This window comes from Nomia melanderi, chromosome 4 (assembly GCF_051020985.1).
Source record: "Nomia melanderi isolate GNS246 chromosome 4, iyNomMela1, whole genome shotgun sequence".
Classification (NCBI taxonomy): domain Eukaryota; kingdom Metazoa; phylum Arthropoda; class Insecta; order Hymenoptera; family Halictidae; genus Nomia; species Nomia melanderi.
The window spans coordinates 763846-789940 of record NC_135002.1 but is presented as its reverse complement, the minus strand read 5'-3'; the positions used below and the strand labels follow the sequence as shown (position 1 = coordinate 789940).

General features: G+C 38.6%; 8 protein-coding genes across 16 annotated transcripts; 6 read left to right on the top strand and 2 right to left on the bottom strand.

Moving 5' to 3' along the window:
- Positions 1-65: 65 nt before the first annotated feature.
- Positions 66-4025, top strand: Faf2 (Fas-associated factor 2). Its single transcript, XM_031993599.2, has 9 exons — positions 66-277; positions 386-510; positions 589-669; positions 939-1164; positions 1245-1431; positions 1499-1672; positions 1758-1853; positions 1920-2232; positions 2347-4025. Exons 2-9 carry the CDS (start codon positions 448-450, stop codon positions 2509-2511), a joined length of 1305 nt encoding a protein of 434 aa, XP_031849459.1. The 5' UTR covers positions 66-277; positions 386-447; the 3' UTR covers positions 2512-4025.
- A 443-nt stretch (positions 4026-4468) lies between these two features.
- LOC116434816 (uncharacterized) lies at positions 4469-5616 on the top strand. The gene is made up of 4 exons (XM_031993587.2): positions 4469-4539; positions 4627-4937; positions 5219-5399; positions 5483-5616. The coding sequence occupies exons 1-4, from the start codon at positions 4469-4471 to the stop codon at positions 5553-5555; spliced, it is 636 nt and encodes a 211-aa protein (XP_031849447.1). The 3' UTR covers positions 5556-5616.
- A 351-nt stretch (positions 5617-5967) lies between these two features.
- Positions 5968-7748, top strand: mTerf3 (mitochondrial transcription termination factor 3). The gene is made up of 2 exons (XM_031993572.1): positions 5968-7338; positions 7428-7748. Exons 1-2 carry the CDS (start codon positions 6162-6164, stop codon positions 7703-7705), a joined length of 1455 nt encoding a protein of 484 aa, XP_031849432.1. The 5' UTR covers positions 5968-6161; the 3' UTR covers positions 7706-7748.
- A 25-nt stretch (positions 7749-7773) lies between these two features.
- On the bottom strand, positions 7774-18686 carry LOC116434811 (endoplasmic reticulum-Golgi intermediate compartment protein 3). 3 transcript variants are annotated; one of them, XM_031993580.2, is made up of 8 exons: positions 11143-11330; positions 10407-10565; positions 10218-10334; positions 10089-10129; positions 9942-10006; positions 9645-9868; positions 9416-9544; positions 7774-8397 (listed from the first exon to the last, which is right to left on the bottom strand). In XM_031993580.2, exons 1-8 carry the CDS (start codon positions 11189-11191, stop codon positions 8063-8065), a joined length of 1119 nt encoding a protein of 372 aa, XP_031849440.1. In that variant the 5' UTR covers positions 11192-11330; the 3' UTR covers positions 7774-8062. The 3 variants fall into 3 exon arrangements, with proteins under 3 accessions (XP_031849440.1, XP_031849442.1, XP_031849439.1); XM_031993582.2 differs by lacking the exon at positions 11143-11330 and adding an exon at positions 18544-18686 and having other exon boundaries at positions 7775-8397; XM_031993579.2 differs by lacking the exon at positions 11143-11330 and adding an exon at positions 10972-11123 and having other exon boundaries at positions 7780-8397.
- On the top strand, positions 8598-9414 carry LOC116434818 (reactive oxygen species modulator 1). Its single transcript, XM_031993590.2, has 3 exons — positions 8598-8767; positions 9005-9141; positions 9215-9414. Exons 2-3 carry the CDS (start codon positions 9011-9013, stop codon positions 9321-9323), a joined length of 240 nt encoding a protein of 79 aa, XP_031849450.1. The 5' UTR covers positions 8598-8767; positions 9005-9010; the 3' UTR covers positions 9324-9414.
- LOC116434805 (uncharacterized) lies at positions 11527-15066 on the top strand. 4 transcript variants are annotated; one of them, XM_076367287.1, is made up of 4 exons: positions 11527-11821; positions 11899-12103; positions 12339-12847; positions 12923-15066. In XM_076367287.1, exons 3-4 carry the CDS (start codon positions 12371-12373, stop codon positions 14621-14623), a joined length of 2178 nt encoding a protein of 725 aa, XP_076223402.1. In that variant the 5' UTR covers positions 11527-11821; positions 11899-12103; positions 12339-12370; the 3' UTR covers positions 14624-15066. The 4 variants fall into 4 exon arrangements, with proteins under 4 accessions (XP_076223402.1, XP_076223401.1, XP_031849423.1 ...); XM_076367286.1 differs by having other exon boundaries at positions 11899-12585; positions 12676-12847; XM_031993563.2 differs by having other exon boundaries at positions 11945-12847.
- Positions 15399-18387, top strand: LOC116434808 (ADP-dependent glucokinase). Of its 2 annotated transcripts, none has more exons than XM_031993570.2 (5): positions 15399-15934; positions 16075-16362; positions 16443-16579; positions 16651-17096; positions 17184-18387. In XM_031993570.2, exons 1-5 carry the CDS (start codon positions 15594-15596, stop codon positions 17424-17426), a joined length of 1455 nt encoding a protein of 484 aa, XP_031849430.1. In that variant the 5' UTR covers positions 15399-15593; the 3' UTR covers positions 17427-18387. The 2 variants fall into 2 exon arrangements, with proteins under 2 accessions (XP_031849430.1, XP_031849431.1); XM_031993571.2 differs by having other exon boundaries at positions 15627-15776.
- Positions 18687-19157: 471 nt separating the features above from the next.
- On the bottom strand, positions 19158-25998 carry LOC116434786 (uncharacterized). Of its 3 annotated transcripts, none has more exons than XM_076367283.1 (9): positions 25811-25998; positions 25236-25544; positions 25021-25152; positions 24359-24524; positions 24062-24243; positions 23608-23988; positions 23017-23122; positions 21619-21737; positions 19158-21443 (listed from the first exon to the last, which is right to left on the bottom strand). In XM_076367283.1, the coding sequence occupies exons 2-9, from the start codon at positions 25527-25529 to the stop codon at positions 19158-19160; spliced, it is 3666 nt and encodes a 1221-aa protein (XP_076223398.1). In that variant the 5' UTR covers positions 25530-25544; positions 25811-25998. The 3 variants fall into 3 exon arrangements, with proteins under 3 accessions (XP_076223398.1, XP_076223399.1, XP_076223400.1); XM_076367284.1 differs by having other exon boundaries at positions 24062-24240; XM_076367285.1 differs by lacking the exons at positions 25021-25152; positions 25236-25544; positions 25811-25998 and adding an exon at positions 24586-25013.
- Between the last annotated feature and the right edge of the window lie 97 nt (positions 25999-26095).

The following is a 26095-nucleotide window of genomic DNA, read 5'->3' as shown; positions in this document are numbered from 1 at the left end:
AAAACGGGATTTCTGGACCTTATACCGGGTTACTTTTAGAAATAACATTCTGCCAATGGGGGCACGTAGAAACTGTTGACTGTCGTATCGCCAATGCATGCAAGTTGACGTCACTTAAAATCGTAACCGCATGAAACAGAACCTTGAAACCGTAAATTATTGTTAAAAAAAGTCATGACACCGAAAACACCGTGCATAGTACAGGTCAAACAGACGAAACGTGTTATGACGATGATGCACGGATCCCCGTAAGCCGGAGAGCCCGCATACGCTCGAGGTTAATCATTCTTTTGTATCACGCACCAAATGCTATCTCAGCTTCGACGTAATTTTGCTCGTGTGCCCGACTTTTTTATCAGCTGATGTATTCGGTGTCATCTCGTAGAATTGTGTGACTTGAACGATCGGCGAAGGGTTTCGAGTAATTCGTTCGACCCACGTATTGTCATGGCAGATTTCGCGTTAAACGAACTCAGTGGTGATCAGACTGAGAAAGTTCTGCAGTTCCAGGTGACTTGACTTATTTTCCTTATTGCATGCTCACTCTTTTGGAGTCACTACAAAATAACAACATTCTGATGGTTTCAGGATTTGACGGGCATCGAAGACCTATCCATCTGTAGAGATGTTTTGCAGAGACATAACTGGAATTTGGAAGTAGCTGTTCAAGTAAATCTCTTTGATCATGTCATTTCTGGCTTCATGCGTCTCTGATTTCTTATTAGACATTTCGTAACAACATTACCATGAACAAAGGATGTTTTCTTACATAAGTCGATTGCAATATAAATATGAATAGCATGCTAGAGATTATCAAATGAATCAATGCATCGTCAAAACATATGAACAATCTTTTATTCAAGCTATTGTTATGAACATTGCTTTCTTCAATTATGAAGAGGCAACTGATCTGATCTCGTGTTCTCATATTTGTTTAGGAACAACTAAATTTATATGAAGGACGGCCTTCAATGTATGCGCAAGATTCACGATCAAGACCACCACAAGTTGTTGATGATAGCAGTTCTAGAATATATTTTCATTATTCTGAAAGTTCTAGTGGCAGTGGTAGTTATTTATCATATATATTTTCCTTCTTTTATGAAAGAGTGATCAGTATACTTCAGTTAGTTCTTTCAATATTTAGGGGAAATGCTAGACCTGGTAAGTTGTAGTTGTACAAAGAACAATTGAAAAAATGTTAGATTCTGTGAAATTAACTGAAATAACAATTACTTTTCAAGTGTCCTCCGATCCAGTGGAAGATGTAATTAATTTTATTCGAGCCTACGAAGAACGTTATGGTAGTAGTCATCCTGTCTTTTATCAAGGCTCGTATAGCCAAGCACTTTCTGATGCGAAACAGGAATTAAGATTTCTACTGGTATACCTTCATAAAGATGAAGCTCAAGATATTGATCAGTGGTGCAGGTAATTGTTAACACAATCTACTATGAATTTTCTCTACAAATAAATAATACTAAGTTTTCATTTGCAGGAACACCTTAAACAATCCAGAAGTAGTACGGTTTATAAATATACGTACTTTGTTTTGGGCATGCAATGTACAATCCGGAGAAGGCTATAAAGTGGCAGAAGCCCTTAGATCTGGTTCTTATCCCTTCTTGGCCATTATTGTTTTAAAAGACAATAGAATGACTATGGTTGGTCGGTAAGTAATATAATTTATACATTTTCAATCTCCAATCGTTTTGGAGAATTTATAATTTTAAAGATTCCATTTTATTCTATCATAGAATGGAAGGCACGCCATTCCCGTCTGACGTTATTTCCCATCTACAAGCAATTATTGATCACAACGAAATTAATTTAATACAAGCTCGTCAAGAAAGGTAAAACAAAATATCTTAATTAAAAAGAAAATGATTTTGCGAGTACTCATTGACTTCTAAATGCAGAGCAGAACGGAGTGCGGCGCAATCGTTACGCCAACAACAAGATCAAGCGTACGAGGAGTCGTTACGCGCGGATCAAGAGAAGGATCGCAGAAGGGAAGAGGAACGAAAAGCGCGCGAAGAACAAGAGGCAAGGGAGAAGGAGCAATTAGATGCACAAGAAATGGAAATTCAACGTATTCGTCTTGAGAAAGAGCTCACTGTTCGCAAAGTGCCAGTGGAACCAAAACCGGGTGATCCTAATGTGTGTCACCTTCAAATTAAACTTGGGGAGAGAACAATAAAAAGGCGTTTTCTAATGTCCCACACAATAATGGTAAATGCTACAGATAATCTCTAGTGTATAACTTTAAGTGCACTATTCAATTGACAGTCGAGTTAATTAATATATATTGACCTTTTGGTATTAAGCTAATTCATTCTCTTCCAGGATGTGTATCACTGGATTTTTAGTCAACCAGATTCACCAGCATGTTTCGAAATTACCACGAGTTTCCCGAAGAGAATTCTATATCCATCCAGAGAGATCTCAACACTGTCAGCTGCTGGACTAACTCATAGGGAAGTTCTCCACGTTAATGACTTAGACGATTAACCTCTATTGATTATCCAGTGCTGCATTCTTTGTGTTTAAGTATCATTCCGCGAAAACAATGATACTGTCGTAAGAGACATTTATTAAAACGATAAATATATATGTCTATATATATGTATGTACATGCATATATACATATATATATTTATTTATACACATATTTACATACACAGACACGCGCGCGCGCGAGAGCGCGCACGGAATACATTCGAGTATTTCATGTGAAGCGTAATTCAACGACAGGAATGCAATTGTGAAACAGGTCCACGAATTGTATCAGAACAAACGAATCAAAAAAAGAAAAGAAAAAAAGAACCGGCGAGTGTTACATACCTGTGTCAACCACTGCATCTCCCGTGAGATGAATAAGACGCTTTCTGGAATAGACACCGAATTAGAGAAAAGAGCTAATTTTGTTGTGAAAACAAAATGAAAGAGAAACATCAATACGACTTCACGGAAGCTGTACACCAAACATTTCTTATACTCATCTTAATATTTTTTAGCTTAAATGAACTTCTGTAATAAACCGACTAAAGGGGTGTAATTTATTAAAAAAGAAAAGAGAAAAAAAAAAGATAGGCGAATCGACGACGCGCGGTGGTTACGATTAAAGTACAGGTTTAACGTATTAAATATAAAAACTTTGAAAGCTGTGGTACCGTAACCTTACATTATTTTAAATCTGTACTTCGACTGTAACCGAAACGGGATTTTTAGGAAATGTGGTTCCTTCCGCGTTTAATCGTTTATGTAGTTCTGGTAAGTCACATATTGGATAAAATAAAAACGGGCGAAGTCGCGTGGAATAGACTTGTCGAACACACATTGAATTATACTCGATGTAAATTTCTGTATCAGAAAGAAGAAAGAAGGTTAAGTGATAATAGTTTATCCTAGAAGGTAATCTTATTCTTTTGTATATCACAATGATTCTAATGAACACGCACTTAACGATAATTACATTTATTATTTTCTTTCGTTTCGTCTTTCGGTCTTCTGCAAATGAAGGCAAAATTCAATATTATCTTATACGTCTATATACACACGTACATATTTGTTAATATTCTATCAATCTTGGAGAAACATAAAGAGTGGTTGTCATTGTATATTTAAAATAATTTCCGTTACTTTGTTGTGGGACATAAGGAATATTATTGGCTTATAAATGTTGGTATTTTGGAAACCTACATGATTATATATATAATATATATATATATAATTTTTCTTTTTGTATATTAGCCTGAGACATTAATATTGCTTTTTTTGTACAAAAGATGAACAAACGTAAGAGAAGTGAAATACGCGTCACACGTAAATATGTATTGCTCCCTCTGAATGTTCTATAAAATTCATATAAAATATTCAAGAGCAATCCATAGCATTTATACATACATATATACATATGCATATATAAATTGTTTCATAAAAGAAAAAAAAAAATAACATAGACACTGTTTGTGCTATGCATCAGATTTGTTAATCATTAAAAGTAAACTTTTGTATGCATATTTTGTGATTTAGTTTTGATATCTTTATTTTTCCTTTAGATTACTATGCAGTATATACATAAAAATATTCGATGTCAGCTGGTGTCTGATGCTGGACATTACTACGCTTTTGTTATTATCAAATGCTTAAATAAACACAGTTCAAAATACAAATTTATCGTTTACACGTGTATTATCGAGTATGCATAACAGTGAAATTGTAAATTAAATATTATAAAATGCCAAGCATCAGGTGCAAGCATATATTCTGGTCGAACTGCAATTAAAACGCTATTCGGGATAAATAATTAACGTAAACGATACAAGCTATCGTCATAATATTGCAATTTTCAGACAACGTTAGTATCTTGTTCTCTTCATTCCGCCGAGTCGATCGTCATTTGTCGCATCAGTCGATTGACAAAATGTTTCATTGAAACGTCATATCACGTTCAAAACATATAAAAATGTTTATTTATTTTGTAGCTTTAATAGCTACACCGCTTATTATTTTTGGACTATTGCACGCCAGAGTTTTGTAAGTAAATCCGTTCACTCCAAAGAATTTTTTTTATGGATTCCTGAAATCTGGAAAAATATACTGCATTCTGTTCTCTGATCTCAGGAATGACTGGCTACGATCAAGATTTCGGAATTCCCTGACATCATGCACCGGGTTGACTCGTAGACCCCAGATTGAGACGTTACTGATCGATGAAGATGAAGAAAGTGCCTGCGTGCCCATGACATCCTTGAGTGCAAGGAAACAGGTAGCGGAGATCGAGAACGTGCCAATCCAAAAATCGTTCGACAATGATGGGAAAACGTCAGATGCTTTTCTCACTGAAACTGAAAAGAAATTGAAAAATTTGAGTGTTCCTCGATACTCCTTTGACAGTGTACTTTCAGAAGACAGGGAGAGAGACATTGAATTAGGTAAAACGAACGTTAAACTTCTATTAAAATTACATAAAATATAAATATACATTTTAAATTAATAAATATATATATATATATATAAATTTGTTTTAGTTATTTGTAAAATAAGACCTACAATTGCCTGGTACAGAAAGGTCATTAACTACTTGATCTATTTATTTTCTAAGAAGAGAAATTATTTAAATTTCTATTAAAATTTACTGTCTCAATGTTTGAAAGTGATTTACAAGTAGATTACTACGTTAAAAATAATGAAAAATCGATTTTCCCTGTTGCAGACACAAGAGTGAGGAAAGAGAATGCTATTGAATCCTTAAAAGATACGATTGAAAGAAGCATGAATCCATCGACACGACTAAACATCACTCAAATATATAATTTAATTCAGAAAGAGACGCTTAAACAGAAGTTGCTGGACGTTGAGAAGAGAAAGTTTAACGAATCGGTGCCCTTAAAAATGTAAAGCAATTACATCCTTGTAATCAATTATGATTTATTTGCACTATTAATAACAAAATATTGTTTCTCTGTTTCAATCACAGAACGGAACATCTCCCGTTGTCATCGGAAAACGAACCTGAACACGAGGACGAAAGCAGGAGCAATCCATCGTGATCTAGTTATTAAACATTAATATGTAATTTCAAATGAAATATAAAATTCTGTTGTACCTGCAGTTAAACTCGTTTCCTGTTATTCATTGAGCCCCCTAATTTAATTGAAGTATTAATACGTCCATTTTCTAAATAGTCGTTATAACATTTAAATAAACGAAGTCGATTCAGAATCTGTCTTCTGAATATGTCGAAAATCAACTCTTTGTATTAGGAACCCAAAATGGCGAAGGAGGTCCAAGGGAGAAAAATAAATGAAAAAAATGAGCATGTTGTTACTTCCTTTCAGTTATACGTTCTTATTAAAACCGCTGCATTTCTATTAGGATTACAGGAGCAGCGTGGAGGTTACGATTACTTTCTTGTATTATGTTTTCCTGCACAAAACGCCACCCTGCTATTAGGAACACAGAATCATGGTAGAGGTCGTACTATTGAAAGGAAGACATGTGCAAACATAGAGATAGAGTTACGCGAGTAACGAGTTCCTATTGCTCAAATATGAAGTTTTTTAATTTTTATCTTTATAATGAACGTTAAATATGTATTCGTATGAGTGAATAATTTACATTTATGTTTGTGTTTCGTTAACCATTCGACTGCGAACATGTCGTTGACGAAAGTGCACACGGTTTTTCGAATACGATGTAACCAAATCAGTGAAATACTGTATTTGTCACGTTATAAAGGTTCGATCAGTTTCGATACTTGCAGAGGTATCGCAAGCAAAATTAATAATGAGGAAACATCGAATGAAGTTTCTGAATACCGTCATTCAACAGAAGTCATTAAACCTAATAATGCAAGAGGTTATACTCATGTTTCAAAAGATGTTAATTTTGCAAGTTGTAATGCAGATAAAGAATTTCTTGAAATGATGGCAAGAGGGTTGAATAAATATCATTTAGAAGAAGAATCTAATACATTACAACATAAATATAGTAATAGTGCTCATAATTTATCAAAACATATAAATAATGTTGTACCTAAACTATCAAATAAATTCAGTTCAGAAGAAGCAACTCTGGATGCAAATGAAAATGGTGTTTACGATGCATCAGAAAATGTAAACAATAATCTACCAGAAGTTTCAATTGAACCGGATTCTGTTAACCTAATCGATAAATGTGATTTTGATTCTAATGATGCATTAACAGATTCAGACGAGAAACCACCAAGTCCTTTAGATACATGTACAGAAGATCTTTCTCATATTGGACCTTATATGACACCAACTTATAATTTCGCTAAAATTGCTGATGATTCAATTACTCTCCAACAGCTAATCAAATTAGGTGTAAAATTATATAAATTAGAAAAATACAGAGATGTATTTGAAATGCTAGTAAATCTTGACTTTGATAAAGATATAAAACCCTATATCAGATTTTTGAATGATTGCCGTGTACTGCCAGATAATCTTGGTAATTTTATCACCGAGAATCCTAAAATTTTTAAAGAGGACATGGAAGACCTTCACACAAGAATAAGATACTTAATAGTTCACAAATTTACCCCTGAAATGATTGCAAAAATTATAAATTGCAATCCTCTCTGGTTATCATTTAAGACACAAGAAATAGATAGAAGATTAGGTCATTTTCAAAATACTTTTAAACTAACTGGTTCTGAAGTAAGGCACGTGGCAACAAAATGTCCCAAGCTTATAACATACAATGAGAAACACATAGAGAGAAATTTCTTCTGTATAAAAGAGGAAATGGGTTTCAGTCTATGTGAGATGAAAGATATATTGAAAACGAAACCTGTTACGTGGATGTGTAGTAAATATTAAACAAATAATATGTACACGTGATCAACATTGTCTGTAGTAAAATAATTTTTATTAAAGAAACATGTCATTTGATTGCAGGTAAATCAAAAATACTGAGAGCTTTCAATTATGTTCATAATGAGATGAATATATCACATGAACTGATATGTAAACAACCAGGAGTCCTAAGTTGTAGGAAGAGGAGGCTCGTGGAAAGACATCAGTTCTTAGTGAAACTGAATAAAAATCAATATGATCCTTCGAAACCACTGTATATATCATTAATAGATATAATTAGTGGTGATGATTTAACTTTTTGTACAAATGTAGCGGGTGTTTCTACTCATACATTTAATCTGTTTCTAAAAACCATTTAATGTTACAGCATTTACTTTAAATACAATCATGTTATAATAAAAATTTGTGTTTTTAATATTATTTATTAGCAGGATAACTATTATCATATGTATATCTGTAGATCCTTATGTACAATTATATATATATTTATATATATATATTTCTCAAAAAAGTGTTCAGCTATATTCACAATTTTGTCAAACTCAATGTAAAAAAATGGATAAATGCATCGATTACTTTACAATATCCCATCAACCCTTCCTTTTTTCTGTGAAATCATGGTTACTCGATTAACGTTTAAACTATCTTACAGCGTGCATGCGCAGTAACGTTTATTTTTTATAATACTTTCAAACTTTTATTGGTAAGTTTCGACTTCAATTGTACTTTCCTAGTTCTATCTTTTTCTGTATCGCTTTAACAGAGTGGTACAGCAACGAGTCGATTAATCCAGCAACGGTGAACACACCACCGATAATCGCGCACGTATTCGTCGCAAAATGACCGAATGATTTCGCCTTCTCCGTGTATTTCACCATAAGCGGACTGAGCTCGTAGCTGAAGAATATCCCTGGCATTCCCGACTCGCTGAATACCGATACCTTCCTGACATGCCGTGTCACCGAAAATTGATTCGTCAGTAAAGTTGCACCATCGGCTCGAACATAAGTTGTGGGCACGATTTTTATGTAATAATAAAACATCATCGCTCCTGAAAACGGAGAAAAAAACAGCAGAATGTTAATGGACAGATTCAATGTAAAACGACACGTGTCAGCACGCACGGAGAAACGATCTCTGAATTTTACGCGTCGAAACTAAAAAACAGACTAATTTCAATTGATTGAAAATTTAAATAGCCCGCTAAAAGCCAGAGCAGCGCCCGGAACGGAAATACGGATAAAGACGCTACCGTCACGTAATTTGAAGAAAACTAATATGGCGGCTGTCTCTTCTACATCATTATCATTTTGGTGACATGTGTTAAAAGGCTTTATTAAGAAATATTTATATCTTATTATTGAAAGAAAGTACAAGGAGGCGTAAACGCTATTCGAGATTTTACGGCAGACGCTTGAAACGTGAGTGACTGTAATTATTAGATGTTAATGAATTCATTTGATCGCGGAAATAAATAAAATATCACAATCAAGGAATAATATTTTTTCTTCGCGAATGAAATGCTCTTTACAAACACTGCGACGAATGTAAATTAAAATTAAAATTTCTTATTACATGAATATAGACAATTATACTTTGATCGCCGTGTATGACATAGGTTAAGGGAACATCTATATTTACGTAAATCATATTCGTAGAGTAAAATGCCGGTCGTAGCGGGATCACCCTATCAACAAAATACTTCATGTTGGGATAGAATGAAAATGAATATGCTGGTAGGTTTTTGCGTCGGCATAGCCACCGGTGCTCTGTTTGGGGGATATGTGTCTCTCAGGTATATATTCATCTAATGTATGCAAACCCGTAAAATAAGCTAATCGAGAAAATAATGAAATGTTTATTATCAGGTACGGATTAAGAGGAAGACAATTGATAAACAGTGTTGGGAAAACAATGATTCAAAGCGGTACAACATTCGGTACATTTATGGGCATAGGGACTGCGATACGATGTTAATAAAAGCTATTATGTTCATCACTTAAGGCGTACAGGATTGTAGTCCAATATTACGTTGTTCATTTCTTAATAAAATGTTTATGAAGACATACCTTCCATTGCAACCACAGTGGTATCATCCATGGGGTTTGTCTTGCCTGGGATGTTCAGTCCGAAACTCAAGTGACGAATTTTGTGGGTCATGTTGAACTGGGATGATGTGTATGGTTGAGCATCGTGTACTGTAAATCATTATTATTGCATTGCTATTATGTAGTGAATTTTAAAAAGACAACAAAAAAATGAATACACATAAGAGACAGTGTTGCACATTTAATTTACCATGTACATGATTAACAGAGAAACTATCACCAGGTGCAATGTGGAAACTTCCCCCCACTCTGTTTACTTCCATGTATCCATAAATCTGACATCCTTGGGTGAAAGTATTCTTAAATTTTTCTATTGACTTATCATTCTGACATTGCTTTATGTCTCCTGGGTCGGGAGGTGCCCACTTTTTAACTCTGTATGCTTCCCTTACATCTTCACAAGTGTTACAACATCTATACGATCGTTTAAATTAATTATATAAAATTTATTCATAATGGATATTAATCAGTGATTTGTATACTATACTTGATAGTTTCACTAGCTGCTCCATAACAATCTCCACACGTTTTAGGGGTACTACTTTCTACTGTCTGTAAATATTATGACTTTGTTTATTAGTTTTTGAAGCTGAGATATAATATTATATATAAGAATGTCAAATGATTTAGTTACCTTTGCTGTAGTTTTGCTAAGTGCTTTTGTGTCGGTGATATCTATAATAAAATGAGTGAAAAAAATATGAAAAATAATCTTATTAAATTTAGACATTAAGCCCCTTCTGACATTAGTCATTTTATATACCTGTCCTTTGCGGATTTTCTATAGGTTTCCCACTCAAATCTAATCTTCTTTTAAATATATTATGCTCTATTTGCAAATGTTGTTCACCAGTAGTGTCCATAGCATCGATTGATAAAACTAAAGCACATTTATATCAATATACCTATCACTAGTATTGATGACATAAAATTCTATATACTGTTCACTTACGATCACAAGATATTGTAGGAACTATAATGTCCAAATTAATTCTTAGCTTAGAACCCCTCGAAGTATCCACAAATAATTCTTCGCTTAGGGTTGGTGTGAGATAATAATTTACTTCGGACAAAAACAGTATTCCCATGATAATAGTACTGATAACCGTCACTGAAAGTACAAGCAACACCACATGCTAACTGTGCAGGTTATAAACTTTATCTATCAGACAGCAAATGTAAACAATCAACAATGGAAAGACTGAGCTATCAATGAATGCGTGGCGTGAAACCTAAGCATTGGTAAACAGTCAGAAAAATGAAAAATCAGTTTTCAGATAAGAGTTGATTAAAAAAATGCGTATATCGATACGAAAAATGCCGAATTTAAGGTTAATATTATACGAGGATAGCGTCCAATTATGTTCTGCATAATGATTAAATTAGAGAAAAAATATTATTCGAAATTTCCCTGATATTAAAAGGTCTACAGATTATCGGTAAACATTAGACAGAGTGCAAAGTCGGAATTTGACAGGCGGTACTTATAAGGAATTTTGACAAGTAAAACGCTTTACCGATGGCACCGCTAAAAGTTCGCACGAGAATATCTGCCTCATCGCGCACCTTCGGATGCACATCCAACTGTCGCAGTATTTGCATTTTAAGTGAACCAAATGAAACCGTCAATAGAAAAAGAAACGTTGGCCGAAACTACCCTCAGCGGGCCGACTTTTCCCGCAACTCACACATGACAACACGACAGGCCAGGAAACGTGGCAAACGACGAATCATCATTGGTTAACTCCGACACAAACATATCCGGTTACGAATCATAGATCTCGAATACGTTCGCTATGTCGTTTAAACTCTGTACGAATAAAGTATTTATTTTTTTACAATTTTTATACGTTAAATGTCTCGGTATAAAAGTAATCAATAAATTATTCATTAAAAAATCTTTTTATTATACAGGATGTTTCTTGGGATGCAACGTTTGCTTTAGCAGCGGCGAGAAGATAAAACTAATGAAAAATGTTTATATGAATATTCATTCCGTTCCACCTTGTCCATACGACTGATGTAATTATGCTGATTGTATTTGTTCAAGGTGCTGGTAGAATAAAAAGGAGGACATTTCTCTTAAACATTCAGCAATAAATTTTAATACGACCGGTTTGATTACCGTTCTCACTGGTTATGTCAAACGCAACTTGTCGCGTTAATGAAAATGCACCATGGAAATGGTAAACGAGAGTTTACGATCGAATACTGAACATTAATTGTTGAATTGAATAGTGAAAAACACGTGCGTTCCATGGATAAATATGAAATGAAACAATTCCAAGGGCTCACGGCACGAATCTTGAAATATAAATACGAAAACTTTGTTTCAATGAAAAATGAATCGTATAATAAGTTATATAGGTTAGAATTCTATTATTTTCTCACAGATTATTATGTCCTGATGAAGTACCAATTTATGTATATCGTTTTTTATGCAGTTATGGACATTAAGCACGTGCTTTAATTGTTTAATATGTTTGCTAGCCTTCAAAGGATCGATGATGTAAATAATGACAATGTTAAGAACAGAAACAGTGCCACAGAAAACTTTGTTGTCTAGTAGAAGGGGTACTTAATCCTTTATCTCTGGAAGAAGTATACATTGATTAATTGTGATATATGATAAATTAAAAGAAGTATAAGGTATTGCCCTTCTATGTTATTAATTACTTTATTGTTATGAAATAATCGTATAACATCCTAAGCTGTTTAAAGACTTGTAACATTGAAAACATGAATTCACATTGTGATATTGTGAACAAGAGACTATATCATCGTGGACAAATTGATGTAATAGACATGCCATTGAAATTAACTAGCAATTATAAGTATTTTTTCGTGTATGAAGATCAAGTATCTAAATTTGTTGTGTTGAAAGGATTACACGAAAATACTGCAAGCGAGGTGGCTATGAAACTTTCAGACATATTAGCCATTATTGGGGCACCACAGGTTTTACAAAGTAACAATGGGCGTAAGTTTGCAGAGCAAGTTGTACAGGAATTACGCCTTTTGTGGAAGGATTTTGTTATTCTTCATGGCGAAATGTCTGAAAACAAAGAGACCAATAGAGATTTTAAGAATTTACTCGAATGTTGGGCCCAGAGAAACCCTACGAAAACATGGTATGAAGCTCTGAAGCATGTACAGATTTTACAAAATTCTACATTTCAATGCGAAAATGGTAAGATTCCGTACGATATAATGTTTGGAAGGAACGTGCACGAAGAATTTCAGAAGAGAACCAGTGTGGTAGATACGAAGGAAAATATATGGACAGAAGAAGAATGGATTAATCTCTTATCTAACAAGTCTACTAAAAGTGAAAACGAAAGGACTGAATTCACTGAAAATTCAGATTCTGTAGAGATTAGAGATATAGATAGTGTAAGTATAAAATTCTATTTATACATTTACTTCTTTATATTCATTATTAGTAATCGGTATTGTTTAATTTATTAGTCACGGGATGGTGACAGTGATTCTACTAATGAAGTCAGAAACGAGCTTCCAAGAGAGCCTCCTGGTTTTAACTTCGTCAACGTTAAAAGCGAACCCTTAAATATGCATACCGAAGATTCTGTGTTCGAAGATGAATCAACGGATGACAAAACGAACTCAACTTCCGAGAGTCAAGATTTGAAATGCAAAGTATGCCAGAAGCAGTACATGAAACTTGGTCACCTGAAGAATCACATGAAATCGCATGCCAAAGGAAAGAAGTTCGAGTGTAACTTATGCAACAAAACGTTTCACGTGTTAAGTTTATACGAGAAACACACGCGACAATCCCATAGACAAAACAAGCTGCACACTTTGAACAGAACGAGAAGAAGTAAAAATCTTTCACAGGAGGAAACAGTGTCGAGCACGAAATCATCAGAATTGAACAACTCTTCGGACGTGAACTTGGACGAGACCGAATTTAACGTTACAGAGGAGAGTCCTAAAGCGTCGAAACGTTTGTGTCTTCTCAAGGAAAGGAAGAAAGTCGCCTCCGAGAAAGTGAACAACGGAGAGCCATCCTTGGAGTGCACCTATTGCAAGCAGAAATTCAATTTCCCTAGCGTGCTGAAGAGGCACATGCGATCTCACACAAACGAAAGACCGTACATCTGCGAGATTTGCAATAAAAGCTTCAAACAGTTGGGACATCTGAGTCAGCACTCGTTAACGCACAAGGATTACCGTTCGTTCCACTGTGCGGTCTGCGGGATAAAGTTCGACTCTTTAGGCTCGTTGAAGGTGCACACGCAGACGCACAAAGAGGACTACATCTCGAAGCCGAAAGAGTCGTTCCGTTTGTTCGAATGTGACAATTGCAAGAAGGTCTTCACCACCAAGAGCGTGCTGGAGCGACACATACTGACTCACTCCCACGAGCGTCAGTTTGCTTGCATCGTCTGTGGGAAGAGATTCAAGCAGGCTGGCCACGTGAAGTCGCACATGTTGGTTCACACTGGCGAGCGGAAGTTCGAGTGCACGGTCTGCAAGAAGAGATTCAGCCTCTCGAACTCCTTGAAGAAGCACATGTACGTGCACAACGGGGAGAAGCCGTACCAGTGCGACATATGCGGTGCACGGTTCCTCGAGAAGAGGAACCTGAACGGTCACCTGATGACCCACACGAACGAACGTCCGTTCCGCTGCAAGATCTGCGGGAAACGGTACACGCTGGCGGACACTCTGCGCCGTCACATAAGCGCCGCCCACGAGGATGGACGCACGTACCAGTGCGAGATCTGCGCGAAGATGTTCAAGCAGCTGGCACACCTTTCTGTCCACAAGAAAGTGCACAACGACGAGAGACCGTTCCAGTGTCATCTGTGCGAGAAGAACTTCAAGCATAAAAACGTCCTGAAGTCTCACTTAGCCATCCACGCGAATGTCAGGCCGTTCGAGTGCGACGTTTGTAAAGCTACATTCGTGAGGAAGACCAACCTGCAGACGCACATCGCGTCGGCCCACATGAACGAGAGGCCGTACGTCTGTACCATCTGTGGGAAACGGTTCAAGCAGATCAGTCACCTGAACGGTCACGTGGTGGTGCACAGCAATCTGATGCCCTATCAGTGCGACTACTGCGACCGACGCTGCAACAGACTCGACAATTTAAAGAAACACATGCGCCTTCACACGAAGAACAAAGAAGGCGTGGTGTAAAACCAAGGCGAACCTTCCCCGTAATTGTTATGTAGAGTACAGAACTTGTACGACTGTTTCAATGTGAAATATTTAATCGATCCAAGAACCCGAATACGCGAGTACTCGACTTTCTGTGTATCAATAATTAAGATCTCTGGACAGCGGGCATGTTTCCGTTTAACCGGATCGAGCCTCCTCTGCCAGAGATAATAATTACGTCTATAGACATCGAATATTTTTATATATTGAGTAGAATCTCGTGGACGTATTATACATACGACGGACAAATTTTACTATCCTTCCTCTGTATTTTTTACTAATCTATATCGTAAGCTCTTTCTCGTTAGTAAGACTTAGGGAACGACGATGATCGATGTGTTGCGTAATTGTACAAATACGAAGAATCAATGATATATACTCGATTTATCATTGTGCTCTTTCTTTTAAATAAACATCCTCAAGCAAATCTACGAAGCTCTCAGTTTTTACTCCTGCCTCGAATTTCCAGCACCAAGAAAGTCTAAATGTTCGTGATTTGTTCGCGAGCTGTTAATTAGTTCCAATGTAGAATAATGTTTACGTTCATGGAAAAGTTCGTGAACTGTTCAAGAACATTTCTGGACGCACATTAAACATGGTGTAACACGTTGAATGCCATGGGGGTCACCGGTGACTCAAGCAAATTGAATTACTGTTATTCATTTAATTAAATGATTATTCGCAAACATTTCTATATTAAATAATGCTACCCATTGCAATGGCATTCAGCTCGATGAACGTGTAATGATAATGCAATTCGATCAAATGATTTAATATACTTTTTCTATTTTGTGTATTTTGCTCATACTCAACGTGTTAAGTATATATGTATATATAAGCATATATAAAGTTTCAGTATGTGTATGTACATATAAAAGGTTTAAGTATGCATATATATACATAACAGCGAGAGCACCATTGAAGCGTGTTGTTGTCATTGGTGTTCGACATGGGGTACAATAGGGGGTTTATATTTAGCACAGCTGTTGCTCTGTTGACGGTACTAGTTGCAATTTATTATAGAAGAACGTTTGCGCCGGAAAACATTGTTCAGGAGCGGTTGCGAACTTTAATTTATGAATTAGAGAAATTGGAGAACAGTCATTCGATCACATCGAGACTGAAAGTTGCGGTAGGTTATGGTGTGTGCACTGACGTTTTCGTGAAAGCTGAACATCTGCTGAAATACACCGAGGATGTCGGACAGCCGGAACATTTCAAAAAAATTACTACAGAATTGGAACTTTTGAAGAATTTCGCTTATTACTTTCGACATGGAGCCGCCGCGGAGTAAATACTTATGTTTTTCGTCTTCTTTTTAACCTTCGGTGTTCTGTCACAATTTTTATCATTATTTTCGCTGTAATCGAGACTTTATTGCCTCACGGTACGTATGGCCAAGTTTTCAAAATGTTTCATTTTTTCCGTAGGAGATACATGCCGAATGAGACGTTGTTCAACGAACTCGTCGCTAAAGCTCGCTCGTATCCGTCCTCGTATTCCACCATCGGCGGGAATGCGGCGATCATGGCAATGCGGTTCGCCAAAGAAGGGTGCGATGTTACTCTTGCCGCGAAGCTAACGAAATCTATGTATCAGATGATGCCGCAGGTCATTAATATCGTTGGAGGAGAAGTGAAGCAAGATGATATTCACTTAATCATGGAATATAAACGTGGAGACGTTTGGGGTCCTTACTCCAGTGTCAGAGCAAATAGGTATCATGCTCGGTTAACTTTAGAGTACACTGTGTTAATGTTACATGGAATATCTAAAACGTATTTGAATAATTTTCTAGGTACATAATACACAGCGACACCAGCAATCCGATGATAAGATCTTTGGATCCATTCGACGAATTCTTGTCTGTGACTGAGCCTAATTTGATTGTTGTAAGCGGCCTACAGATGATGGATAACTATCCCTTCTTAGAAGGTAATTGTCACTATGATGTTAAATAACTTTCCTTTTCATCGGTTTAATGGAACCTTTGGTTCTTCTAACAGGTGAGCGTCAGAAGCTCCTGCTTAAAGTGAAGAAACAACTGTTGGAACGACCACTGTCTACGAAGATTCACTTTGAAATGGCTTCGATCGTAGAGAATGAATTCTTTTACGAATTAATCGAATCTGTCCTACCGTATGTGGATAGTTTAGGGGTGAACGAACAGGAGATAGCCAGCCTAAAAGAGTTTGTTGTGGGTGGCCTTTCTAATGTAGCTGATTCCATGCCAAATGTTACGGTGGTTTTAGATCAGATGCGAATGGTATTCGAGTTGATACGCTTGAAGAATATAGTGAACTCGAGTCCTCGGAAACTCTCGCGAATACATGTGCACTCTTTAGCGTATCAAGTTATATTTATAGAGAAAGGTTCCGAGTGGAAGAACACAATGGCTGCGGCGGCAAAGGCATCTTTGACCGCCCACAGACACGTGTGCGCGACGAATCACGTAAGCACGATACTATCTCAATGTTTTTAGTAAGACTGCAAATTGTTATGCGTTCTAACATGTATACAATTTCATGAAATATTTCAGGTCGATGTCAAGAAAGCTGCTTTGATGCTAGACGACAGGTTCTTAACATCCGTCAAGGATGGTACTGAAATATCACTGGACATTAATAAACCAGTTTCATGCTGGGACGAAGTGCTGAGTGGGGTGATCGAAAAAATTCCCATTCAGATATGCGTCGCACCTGGCCTGGTTTGCACCGAGACTGCCCAAACTGCCGGTGGCGGTGATAATATTTCAAGCGCAGGCCTCGTATTGCAAGTCTAAACCGTTTGCACTATTTCGTAAACAATTGAACGACATCGAGATACTTATACTGTTTCTGCTTCGGCACTGGGATAGCGAAATTAGATTTCATCATATCTGTGTTACGAGAGATTAGATAAACTTCACTTACACAAGTGAACACCTTTTTTTAAGATTTTCTAAACGATGACACGTTTTGATATATTGTACTCTACATTGTACTGGAGCAAGTTGAAACCTAGTGAATTTTGAAATTAGCATCGACGCGAATGCTAAGCGAATCGTAATATTAAGTAAATCGGAAATGAGTGGAAAGCACGTTGTTCCCATTTTATAGTTTCCTGAGTAACTAGAGTGACGATTGGGACCGTGCAAGACACTCGGCACTTTTTAAAGAAGTGACGACACAGTGAAGAAAGATATATATATATATATATATATATATATATATAATATACATATATATATGGTGTTCAAGAGAAACATTCAGATGAATGTCAATTCATTCCATGCATTAATCGTTTTAACGGCTAATTTTAGAGTTGAAAGTACTTAACAGTGTTCACCTACAGTTTACATGTCCTATATACACGAAATGAAAAGTATTTAAAAAAAAAAAAATTTATGTTTACGTATTCGTTTCATTGTACTATAGAGGAATACAGTTCCACCTTGTAAGAATGATTGTTAAATTGTTAAATAACATGTTCATGAGTGTTACGACAATACTAAACGAAGATGTTAGGCACGTCACGCGTGCCTGGGGTATTATTTAAGCTATGTATTGTGCCATGCAATATTTAGTGAATTTGATAAAAAAGAAATTCCATGTTTCAATTGTATATTATGTGAAAGTTTTACGTTTTCAGGGTCGAAGCAATGCAATATACCGTTTTAAGAGTTCTATACAAACGACTACCAATCGAGACGAAACAAAAAACGAATTCGAGAATTATTAAATAAAGCATACTTGAGCAATCCACGCGATTCTTGTATCATTCCTGTGTTCCTTCTACCCCCCACGTTCTCCTAACATAAATCCTCGTTTCGCGTTTCATTATTTTATTAATGGAATACTATTGACGAGTAAAATGTACATTTGGAAATTTGTTTAAAGCATGTGGTCTATATTACTCACAGTGATTCAAAGTAAGCGTATTCTGAGAGTTAACAAAGCCGACTCTTACACGTCTAAGTTACACGATACCCTGACGAGTCTGCGGTGGAATCGCAGACTTCCATGGAAATCAATTTGCTTTCTTTATACGTAAACGATTCTGTAACACCGATACTGAGGTTCCGGTAAACTCTCTGGTCGAACGAGATTGAATGAAAAACAGTATGTTCAATAAAAAAATAGTAAACACTTCGCGCGACACGAGTAACCCCCTCTATTATTCTCATTTGCGAAGACAATCGTTAACAGTGTCAAGACCGAAACCAGTTACTGGCAAGCGTAGGAGAAACATTTACTATTTCCCATTTGAAACACTGGTTCACATAAATACATGGTTCCATTTTGAACGTGTGTTATTATCAATACGAATTTTACATGTAGAGATATATTCGTCGGTTCACAACGGATCAACGCTTGCAAGCAACGACCCCCTTCAAAGAAACATACTGAACAAACGATCAGAGTGACCAGCAAGGTCGTTGCGAAGTCTTTCTGAAAGAGAAGAGGCAAAAAAAAGGAGAGGGAAAAGAGAACAGTCGAGAGAGTCTGTACGCGTCCGAGTCCATAAAAACTTCTTATAGAATTGTGTCCCCTTCGTCGATGCCCAACATCTTTAGGTCGTCCGGGCCAGGCTGAGTGTCCACCTCCGCGTCCGTCTGCGTTATCTCTGGCGGCGGTTGGTCCATGTATTCCGGCCCGTAACCGACGCAGCCCAACATACTGTACATGGACGAGTACATGATGTTGGTGTCCTGATGGCTCTGCTGTTTGGTCTCGGCCTCTTCCTTGGGGAAGATGATGTTCAGCGCCTCTTGCAGGTCGTCGGGCAAGGGAATACTCGGGTCTGTTCTCTTCTCGGTCGGCTCCGGTATCTCAGAGATGTCCTGAGTGGCGCCTTCCACTGTCGGCAACGGCGGTGGCGGTGGGTTTTGATGATTCTGAACGAACGGAACGGCCGGCATCTGCGGCGGTGGGTTGGTCATGTACGGCGGATGGCTCTGCACCGGTGGCCGCACCGGCTGGTGGGCGGGGAAACGCGGTTGGCTCTGAACAAACGGCGGCGGGTTGGAGATGAACGGCGGAGGCGGTCGACTCGTCGAGAACTGCGGCCTGCTCTGCACCGTCTGCGACTGCTGTTGCTGTTGCTGCTGCTGCGACTGAGCCGTGAACGTGGGCGGCGGTCTGTTCAGAGGCGGAGGCGGGTGAGGAGGCAGAGGCAGCTTGGATATAGTCGGCGTCTGCTTCTGCTGCTCCATCATCGGCTCCTCTATCACGGTCTCCTCGGACTGGTCCTCGATCTCCATGTCCACCACCTGCTGCGTCGGTTTCGCCTCGTTCAACACCGGCGGCGGCGGAGCGACCAGGATCTTCATGGGCTGATTCTTGTTGGCCGGAGCTCCCGTCGACGGGCTCGCGTTCGTCCCGGTGTTGCTGTTGCTGTTGGCGAGGCTGTTGTTGCCCAGATTTATAGGGGTGGCGAGCTTCGTGATGTGCACCACGCCGGGCGGGTTGATGATCTCGTTGGGGACCTTCGGAGTGTCCTCGAATTTACTCTGCTGGTATGGAAGCGGTGTGATATCTTTCTCGGGCAGCTTCGGCTCCTCGGTCTTCTTCTTGAACAACGGTAGTCTGCCGATGAACGGCAACTTCCCCTTGGACACCTGCGGCGCCGACTTCTTCGTCTGCACGTTGCCCTTCTTCGACTTGGACGCGGACTCGTTCGTCTTCTTCTCGAATTTCGATTCATCGTTGGATGAATTGTCGTCTCTTCTGTCCTTCCCGTACTTGTCGTAGTTCCTCTTCGGACTGTCGCGCCAGTTCCTGTCGCGGCGAGGCGAGTCGTTGCTGTCCCGTTTCCTACGGTCGTCGTAATAATCCCGATCCCTGTCTCTGTCTCTTTCTCTGTCGCGGTCGCGGTCTCTGTCCCTGTCCCTGTCTCTGTCGCGGTCCCTGTCCCTGTCGCGTCCTCGCCTCCTGTCGTACCTGCTGTACCGGTCGTACTTCTCCTCCCGTCTGTCGTACTTCCTCTCGCGGTCCTCCTTGTATCTGTCACCCTCGCGGTCCCTCTCGTCCTCCTTCTCCACCGACTTGTTCTCCGGCGGCTTCACGGTCATGTTCACCTGCTGCTTCGTCCAGAATCCCATGTGGGGCTTGGGCATCTCCTCCGGCTTTGGCAGCTCGATCGGCTTGTTGACTATTGGCTGCGGCTTCTCCTCCTCCTTCTTTATCCAGAACGGCTTCGGCGGCTCCTTTGGTCCCCAGACCTCCAGCGTTTCCGACTTCGCTTTATTCGAGAAGGACGCTTGCTCCTGGTCCTCCTCTTCCTCCTCCTCTTCCACTGTCTTCTCCTCGCTGAGTCGTCGACCGCCGATCGTCTTCATCTCCTCCTCTTGCTTCGCTTTCAGCTTGTCGCGAATCGAGTTCAACAGCTGCCTGTCGTCGGTTTCCGTCGGCTGCGGCTCGGGCGTGGGAGGCTGATTCATGTGCTGCGTCATCTTCGACCAGTGCCCCTTCAGCTTGATCCGGTGGTAATCGATCTCCTCGTTCAGGATCGCCTGGGTCGACGCCTTCATCTTGTTCCGCATCGCCACGCGAATGCTCTTCGACATGTCCTGGTCCGAGTCCGTGTCCGAGTTCTCCGACTCGCTGGAACTGTCGCTGCCGCTGCTCCTGTTCCGCCGCTTCTTCGACTTCTTCGACTTCTTCTTGCTCTTCTTCGACTTCTTCGACTTCGGAGGCGGATCGTCCTCTTTGTGCTTCTGCAGCTCCATCTGTATCTGCTTGTGCTTCTCCTCGGAGAAGGCTTTCTCGCGGTCCGCCATCCAATCAGTTTCCCAGTGCGGATTCTGTTCCACGAAACTCTGAAGAGAAAGGAAACATTCGTCATTGCTAAACGTTTTCATCGGTTTTCATCTGAGATTTCCTGTTGTCTCAAATCATTGGTTTTTCAAGGAAGATTCTCATTGAAGTTTGTAAATTGTGTTTTATGTTTAATCTAGGATTGAGGAGAATGAACTTCTCCGAAGAGAAACTTACGGAATAATTTTCGGAATGCTGCTTCGATTTCAAATGCAAACTCGCGCAATGGAGATCGCCTATCCAGGAGTCGCAAAGTTTACAGTACCATGCCGTGGCTGCGCTGAAGAACTGCAGACCTATAACCAAATGACACATCACTTAATATCGCTCAAGCTTTGAAAATTGGTAAACAATTTAAGTTCATAAAGAATGACCTTATATTCTGCCACGACACATTCATGTCACTGAAAACAAAAATTAATACATTAAAAGATGCTCAACAAATGGTTGACAACATTAAATATCTCTTGGATGATCCCACGTTGCTCTCTAGAAAGAAACTAAGGTGGGCAAGGAATCAGGGGAGAGGGGAAGAACTCATGCTTTATTTTTGTACAGATATGCCACACAAGTTTTACAAGTGAAAGAAAAATTAACGAATTACATAAAGTAACGTAAGCTTACACACATACTGCAATTGCCTCATGCATACTTCCAAAATACTCGTTTAATTTTTAATTATCAGAATGACTAAGAGACAACTTCTCGCAGGAGCGTATATATGTGTTTGTGTGTGCACGTATGTCCGTATACATCCGACATTAAATCTTTCAGCAATTGGAGTATGTTTCACAAAAGTATTCTGACTTATACTCATTAATATCATGAACAGGTGTATGCATATATAGATGTAACAAGTATATTAAATACGTAACACGAGCGAAGTATCACAGTTTACACATCTCGTTATAACGGGATACGTTATTTAAATATTGTGCACGCACTAAATCATTATTGGTAACAGTGATTTCCTTTGTACGAGATATTATCACATTTGCCAAAAGAATAATCTTTCTTCGTTCATTCTTGATCGTAAACTTTTACGACGACAGACGAACGATACACTTGCGAAGAATTCAAGAAACAGTTCGACAATAGAAGCTGAAATATCTGAAATCGCTCGAAAGTGTGCTCCTCGAGTCCCTTTCAAAATCCAGTGCATCTCTACGGTGTTTAACCATTGTTGCTAGAAAATTTGCTGCTAACGTTTCCCATGGATACAAACGCTTCCCAGAAACAAAAAGAAAGCGATGTTCCACGAGTGAAATTAATATAGCCCCGCGATAAAACAAAAAAGGAATAAATATATATATATATATATATATATATCTTTCCGTTCCATCCCCCCTTCTAAGATTTAAACGATCTCGATGGAAATTTTCAAAACGCTTCGTTTTTTTTTTTTTGCTTTATTCCGCGATTCCACGGTGAATCGAAGATTTCGAACTAATGCAGACAAATTTTTGAGCAAACCATAGCCGTAGGTTTCTTCAATACATACCGGACACCACAGTGTCTGTGCACAAGCTACGGAATTGTATTCTATTAGTAATTATCCACTGAAATAAACCGTACCTTTAATCGGTGTCCTTTTCGTTGGCAGTCCTGGATAATAGGGCACTTCCTTTTCCGTTCCCTCTCCATTCCGCTCATGCCACGGCATGTCAACTATCTTCCGTTCCTGTTACAGGGAAGAACGCGTTAATCAAGAAAAATCGTCACAGAAGTCGCTGTATGAAAGATTTACTCGATGGTACGATTTTCAATGTAACACTGTATAATGATAACACCAATCAGACTTCCGTACCAAGTACCTTGCACGTCGATAGTTACTGTAATATATCATCCTTACACGAAATATAGTTTGAATTAGAAATACATAGTCTTAACCGAATCCGTTTTTGTTCACTCACAAAGTAAATCGATTACCAGTTACATATTTCCGCTTCCTGTTCTAATAATAGTAAAGCGTCATTTTACATGGAAACTGATCCTCGGATTTTTCTTTATATATATATATATATTTTTTTATCTTACTCTTTCTTTCTTTTTTTTTTTTTTTGTTAATCTTTTTTTAAGGATTAAATTGAATTATAAACACCTATACCAAAGTCGAAGGAGGCTTTTTACTAGAGGCTCTACTATGACAACGATAAAGCAACTTACTAAGCAAGCTTCTTTGTGCTCATTGCTATGCAGATGATTCAAATATTCCTTTGCCGTTTTAGGAAATATATCGCAGACTTTACACCAATGCATTTCCGGATCATAATGCACGAAATTGTACATAGGTTTAGCGTCCTCAGGAGACCGTCGGTCTTTCGTTTCCCGTTCGATTTTGGACTCCTTATCGGAATCGGAGCCCGACGATCTATCCGGTGTCTCCGATTTCCCCTTCGGGAAATCCTCTTTAGGACTTCTTGAACGTTTGTTAATTTCTAGCTTAAACTTGCTTTTAAGATCGTCGACGGTCGCTTTATCCCCGATTATTCCGGTGAGCATATCGATCACGTTATGTATCGATTTCATTTTATTCTGTATTTCAATCTGCGAACAAAAACATTAGCGGCCGATCAGTGAAACGATAAGCGTCGCCGTGAACAATGGCGCAGACATTTACCTGCAACTTTTGATTCTCTTTTATGATGCGGTTATTTTCCCGTCCACCTTCTTTACCAATTTCGTCGCACTGCTGACGTAGAATTTCCAGCTCGCGTTGCAACGTGGCTGATTTTTTAACGTATTCCTCCCGTTGCTTAGCCAAGGTTGCTTTTTGCTGTTTTACTTCAGCTGCAATTGCTGCTAGGCATTTAATTGGAAGACATTTTTGGATTACGTGTATATCAGACGTTAGGAGTTGTTGTTCTTAGTATAGAAAGAGAAAGAAAGGAAAAAGAGAAAGGATCAGATGACACACCTTCCTTCTTGGCGTCCTCGGGTCTAGCCATGGATGAAACTAAGCCGGACGAACCACTATCCACCGGCCTCGACGACTCTTGCTGAGATGTTAACGTTGGAGGTGGCGGTGGTTGCTGATTGTTATATGGCACCTGATTTCCTTGCCAGTTCGGTGGAGGATAATCCTAACAAAATAAACAAACATTTGATTTCAAATACTGAAACAGTATTTCCATCGAACCTTACCTTTATTCGTCCATACTCAAATCAGAACTTTGGATAATGGAAGATTCTTCAAGATGAATTATCTGCTCAATAATACTGGTTTCCAATGTCGATGCCAATAAAATAAACAACGCGTGTGTTATACTTACGCGGGGACTTGCAACAGTTCGCGATACAAAGGAACCAAAGTTCATCTCCGAAAGCTAATAACACTTCCAGGCAGTGTTGTAAACACTCTGGTAGCGTAAATAGCAATTTTGTAATTACTCTCGTCGGTTCGTATGGTTACGATTAAATTATCAAGTGGGACACATTGAAAAAAATTCCTCGCAAACAGTAAAGCTTAACTGCATTGCAATGCTTGCAATGCAATCGTAATCATCAGAAAATAAGATTCTCATTTTTCTACAGAGTAAACGCTGTTCTTACAAGCGAAATCTTTTTTGCTAAACTTACACTGCGATAACCAGTGGGTTGCTGGTAACTGTAGTCATAGCCTTGTCCATAGTTGTAATTGTAATTGTTATACCCTTGATTGTAGGCTGGAATGGGTGGAGGTGGTTGACTTGTGTTTGGAGGTGGAGGTGCCTATAGAAGAAACAACATTTTTCTATATAATCGATTCCGTATAGCGGATACGCTGTTAAAGGGAAATATTAATTCTATTGTACCTGATACTGATTATGAACTGTTGAAACATAACCACCAGAACTGTTAGGATTAGGAGTAGAAGCTTGAGATTGAGATGTCTGCTGCTTCCACTCTTGCTGTGAACGACTCGACTCCTTCCTTCTTCTGTCTCTTGAACTTGAACGCGACCTTCTGTCTCTAGAACGAGAACGGCGATATCTGCTTCTTCTTGGAGACGGAGATCTATCGTATTTTCTGGACCTCCTCCTATGAGCAGAATCTTCTGAATCTGCACTAGGACTTCTTGGTCCTTTGCGTCTTGATTCTTGCTCCATCTTTCTCCCTTCGGACTACAAAAGATACAATTTTATTAAATATATCTGAAACCAGCACAGAATTCTCGTACATGGGACTATCGATCACAGGCGACAACGAAACTCAACGTTAAATTCTTTAAAATATTCATTACATTCTGAAAATGTCATACAGCTTCCAGTAACGGACATTTCACGAGAAATACGAAATTATTTTAAACGTCGCATTGCAGCCATTGCTATTTGCCGATAAAACATCAACGTTACATCTCGACGTGTTCAACGTAATTGCAACCACTCACCTTTGTCAACGATGATTCTGCAGTTTTAGTACTTTATTCTTGGTAAGTACTAACGCAAAATAGCGAGAATAATTCGCCTTAAATCGCTTGAAAACCATTCATTCGTCGTAACGTAACGCGGACCAAAAAACGAATGGAAGAAGCCGAACTATGACTGTTGATGAACTGCATAAAAATAAAAAGATATTAGATGGACAAACGTGGAAATAGTCGTAATGTTACTAGATTAAAGTCCCTATTGTTGCGCAGTAACTAGGAACATAATTTGAACGACTTACCTTCATT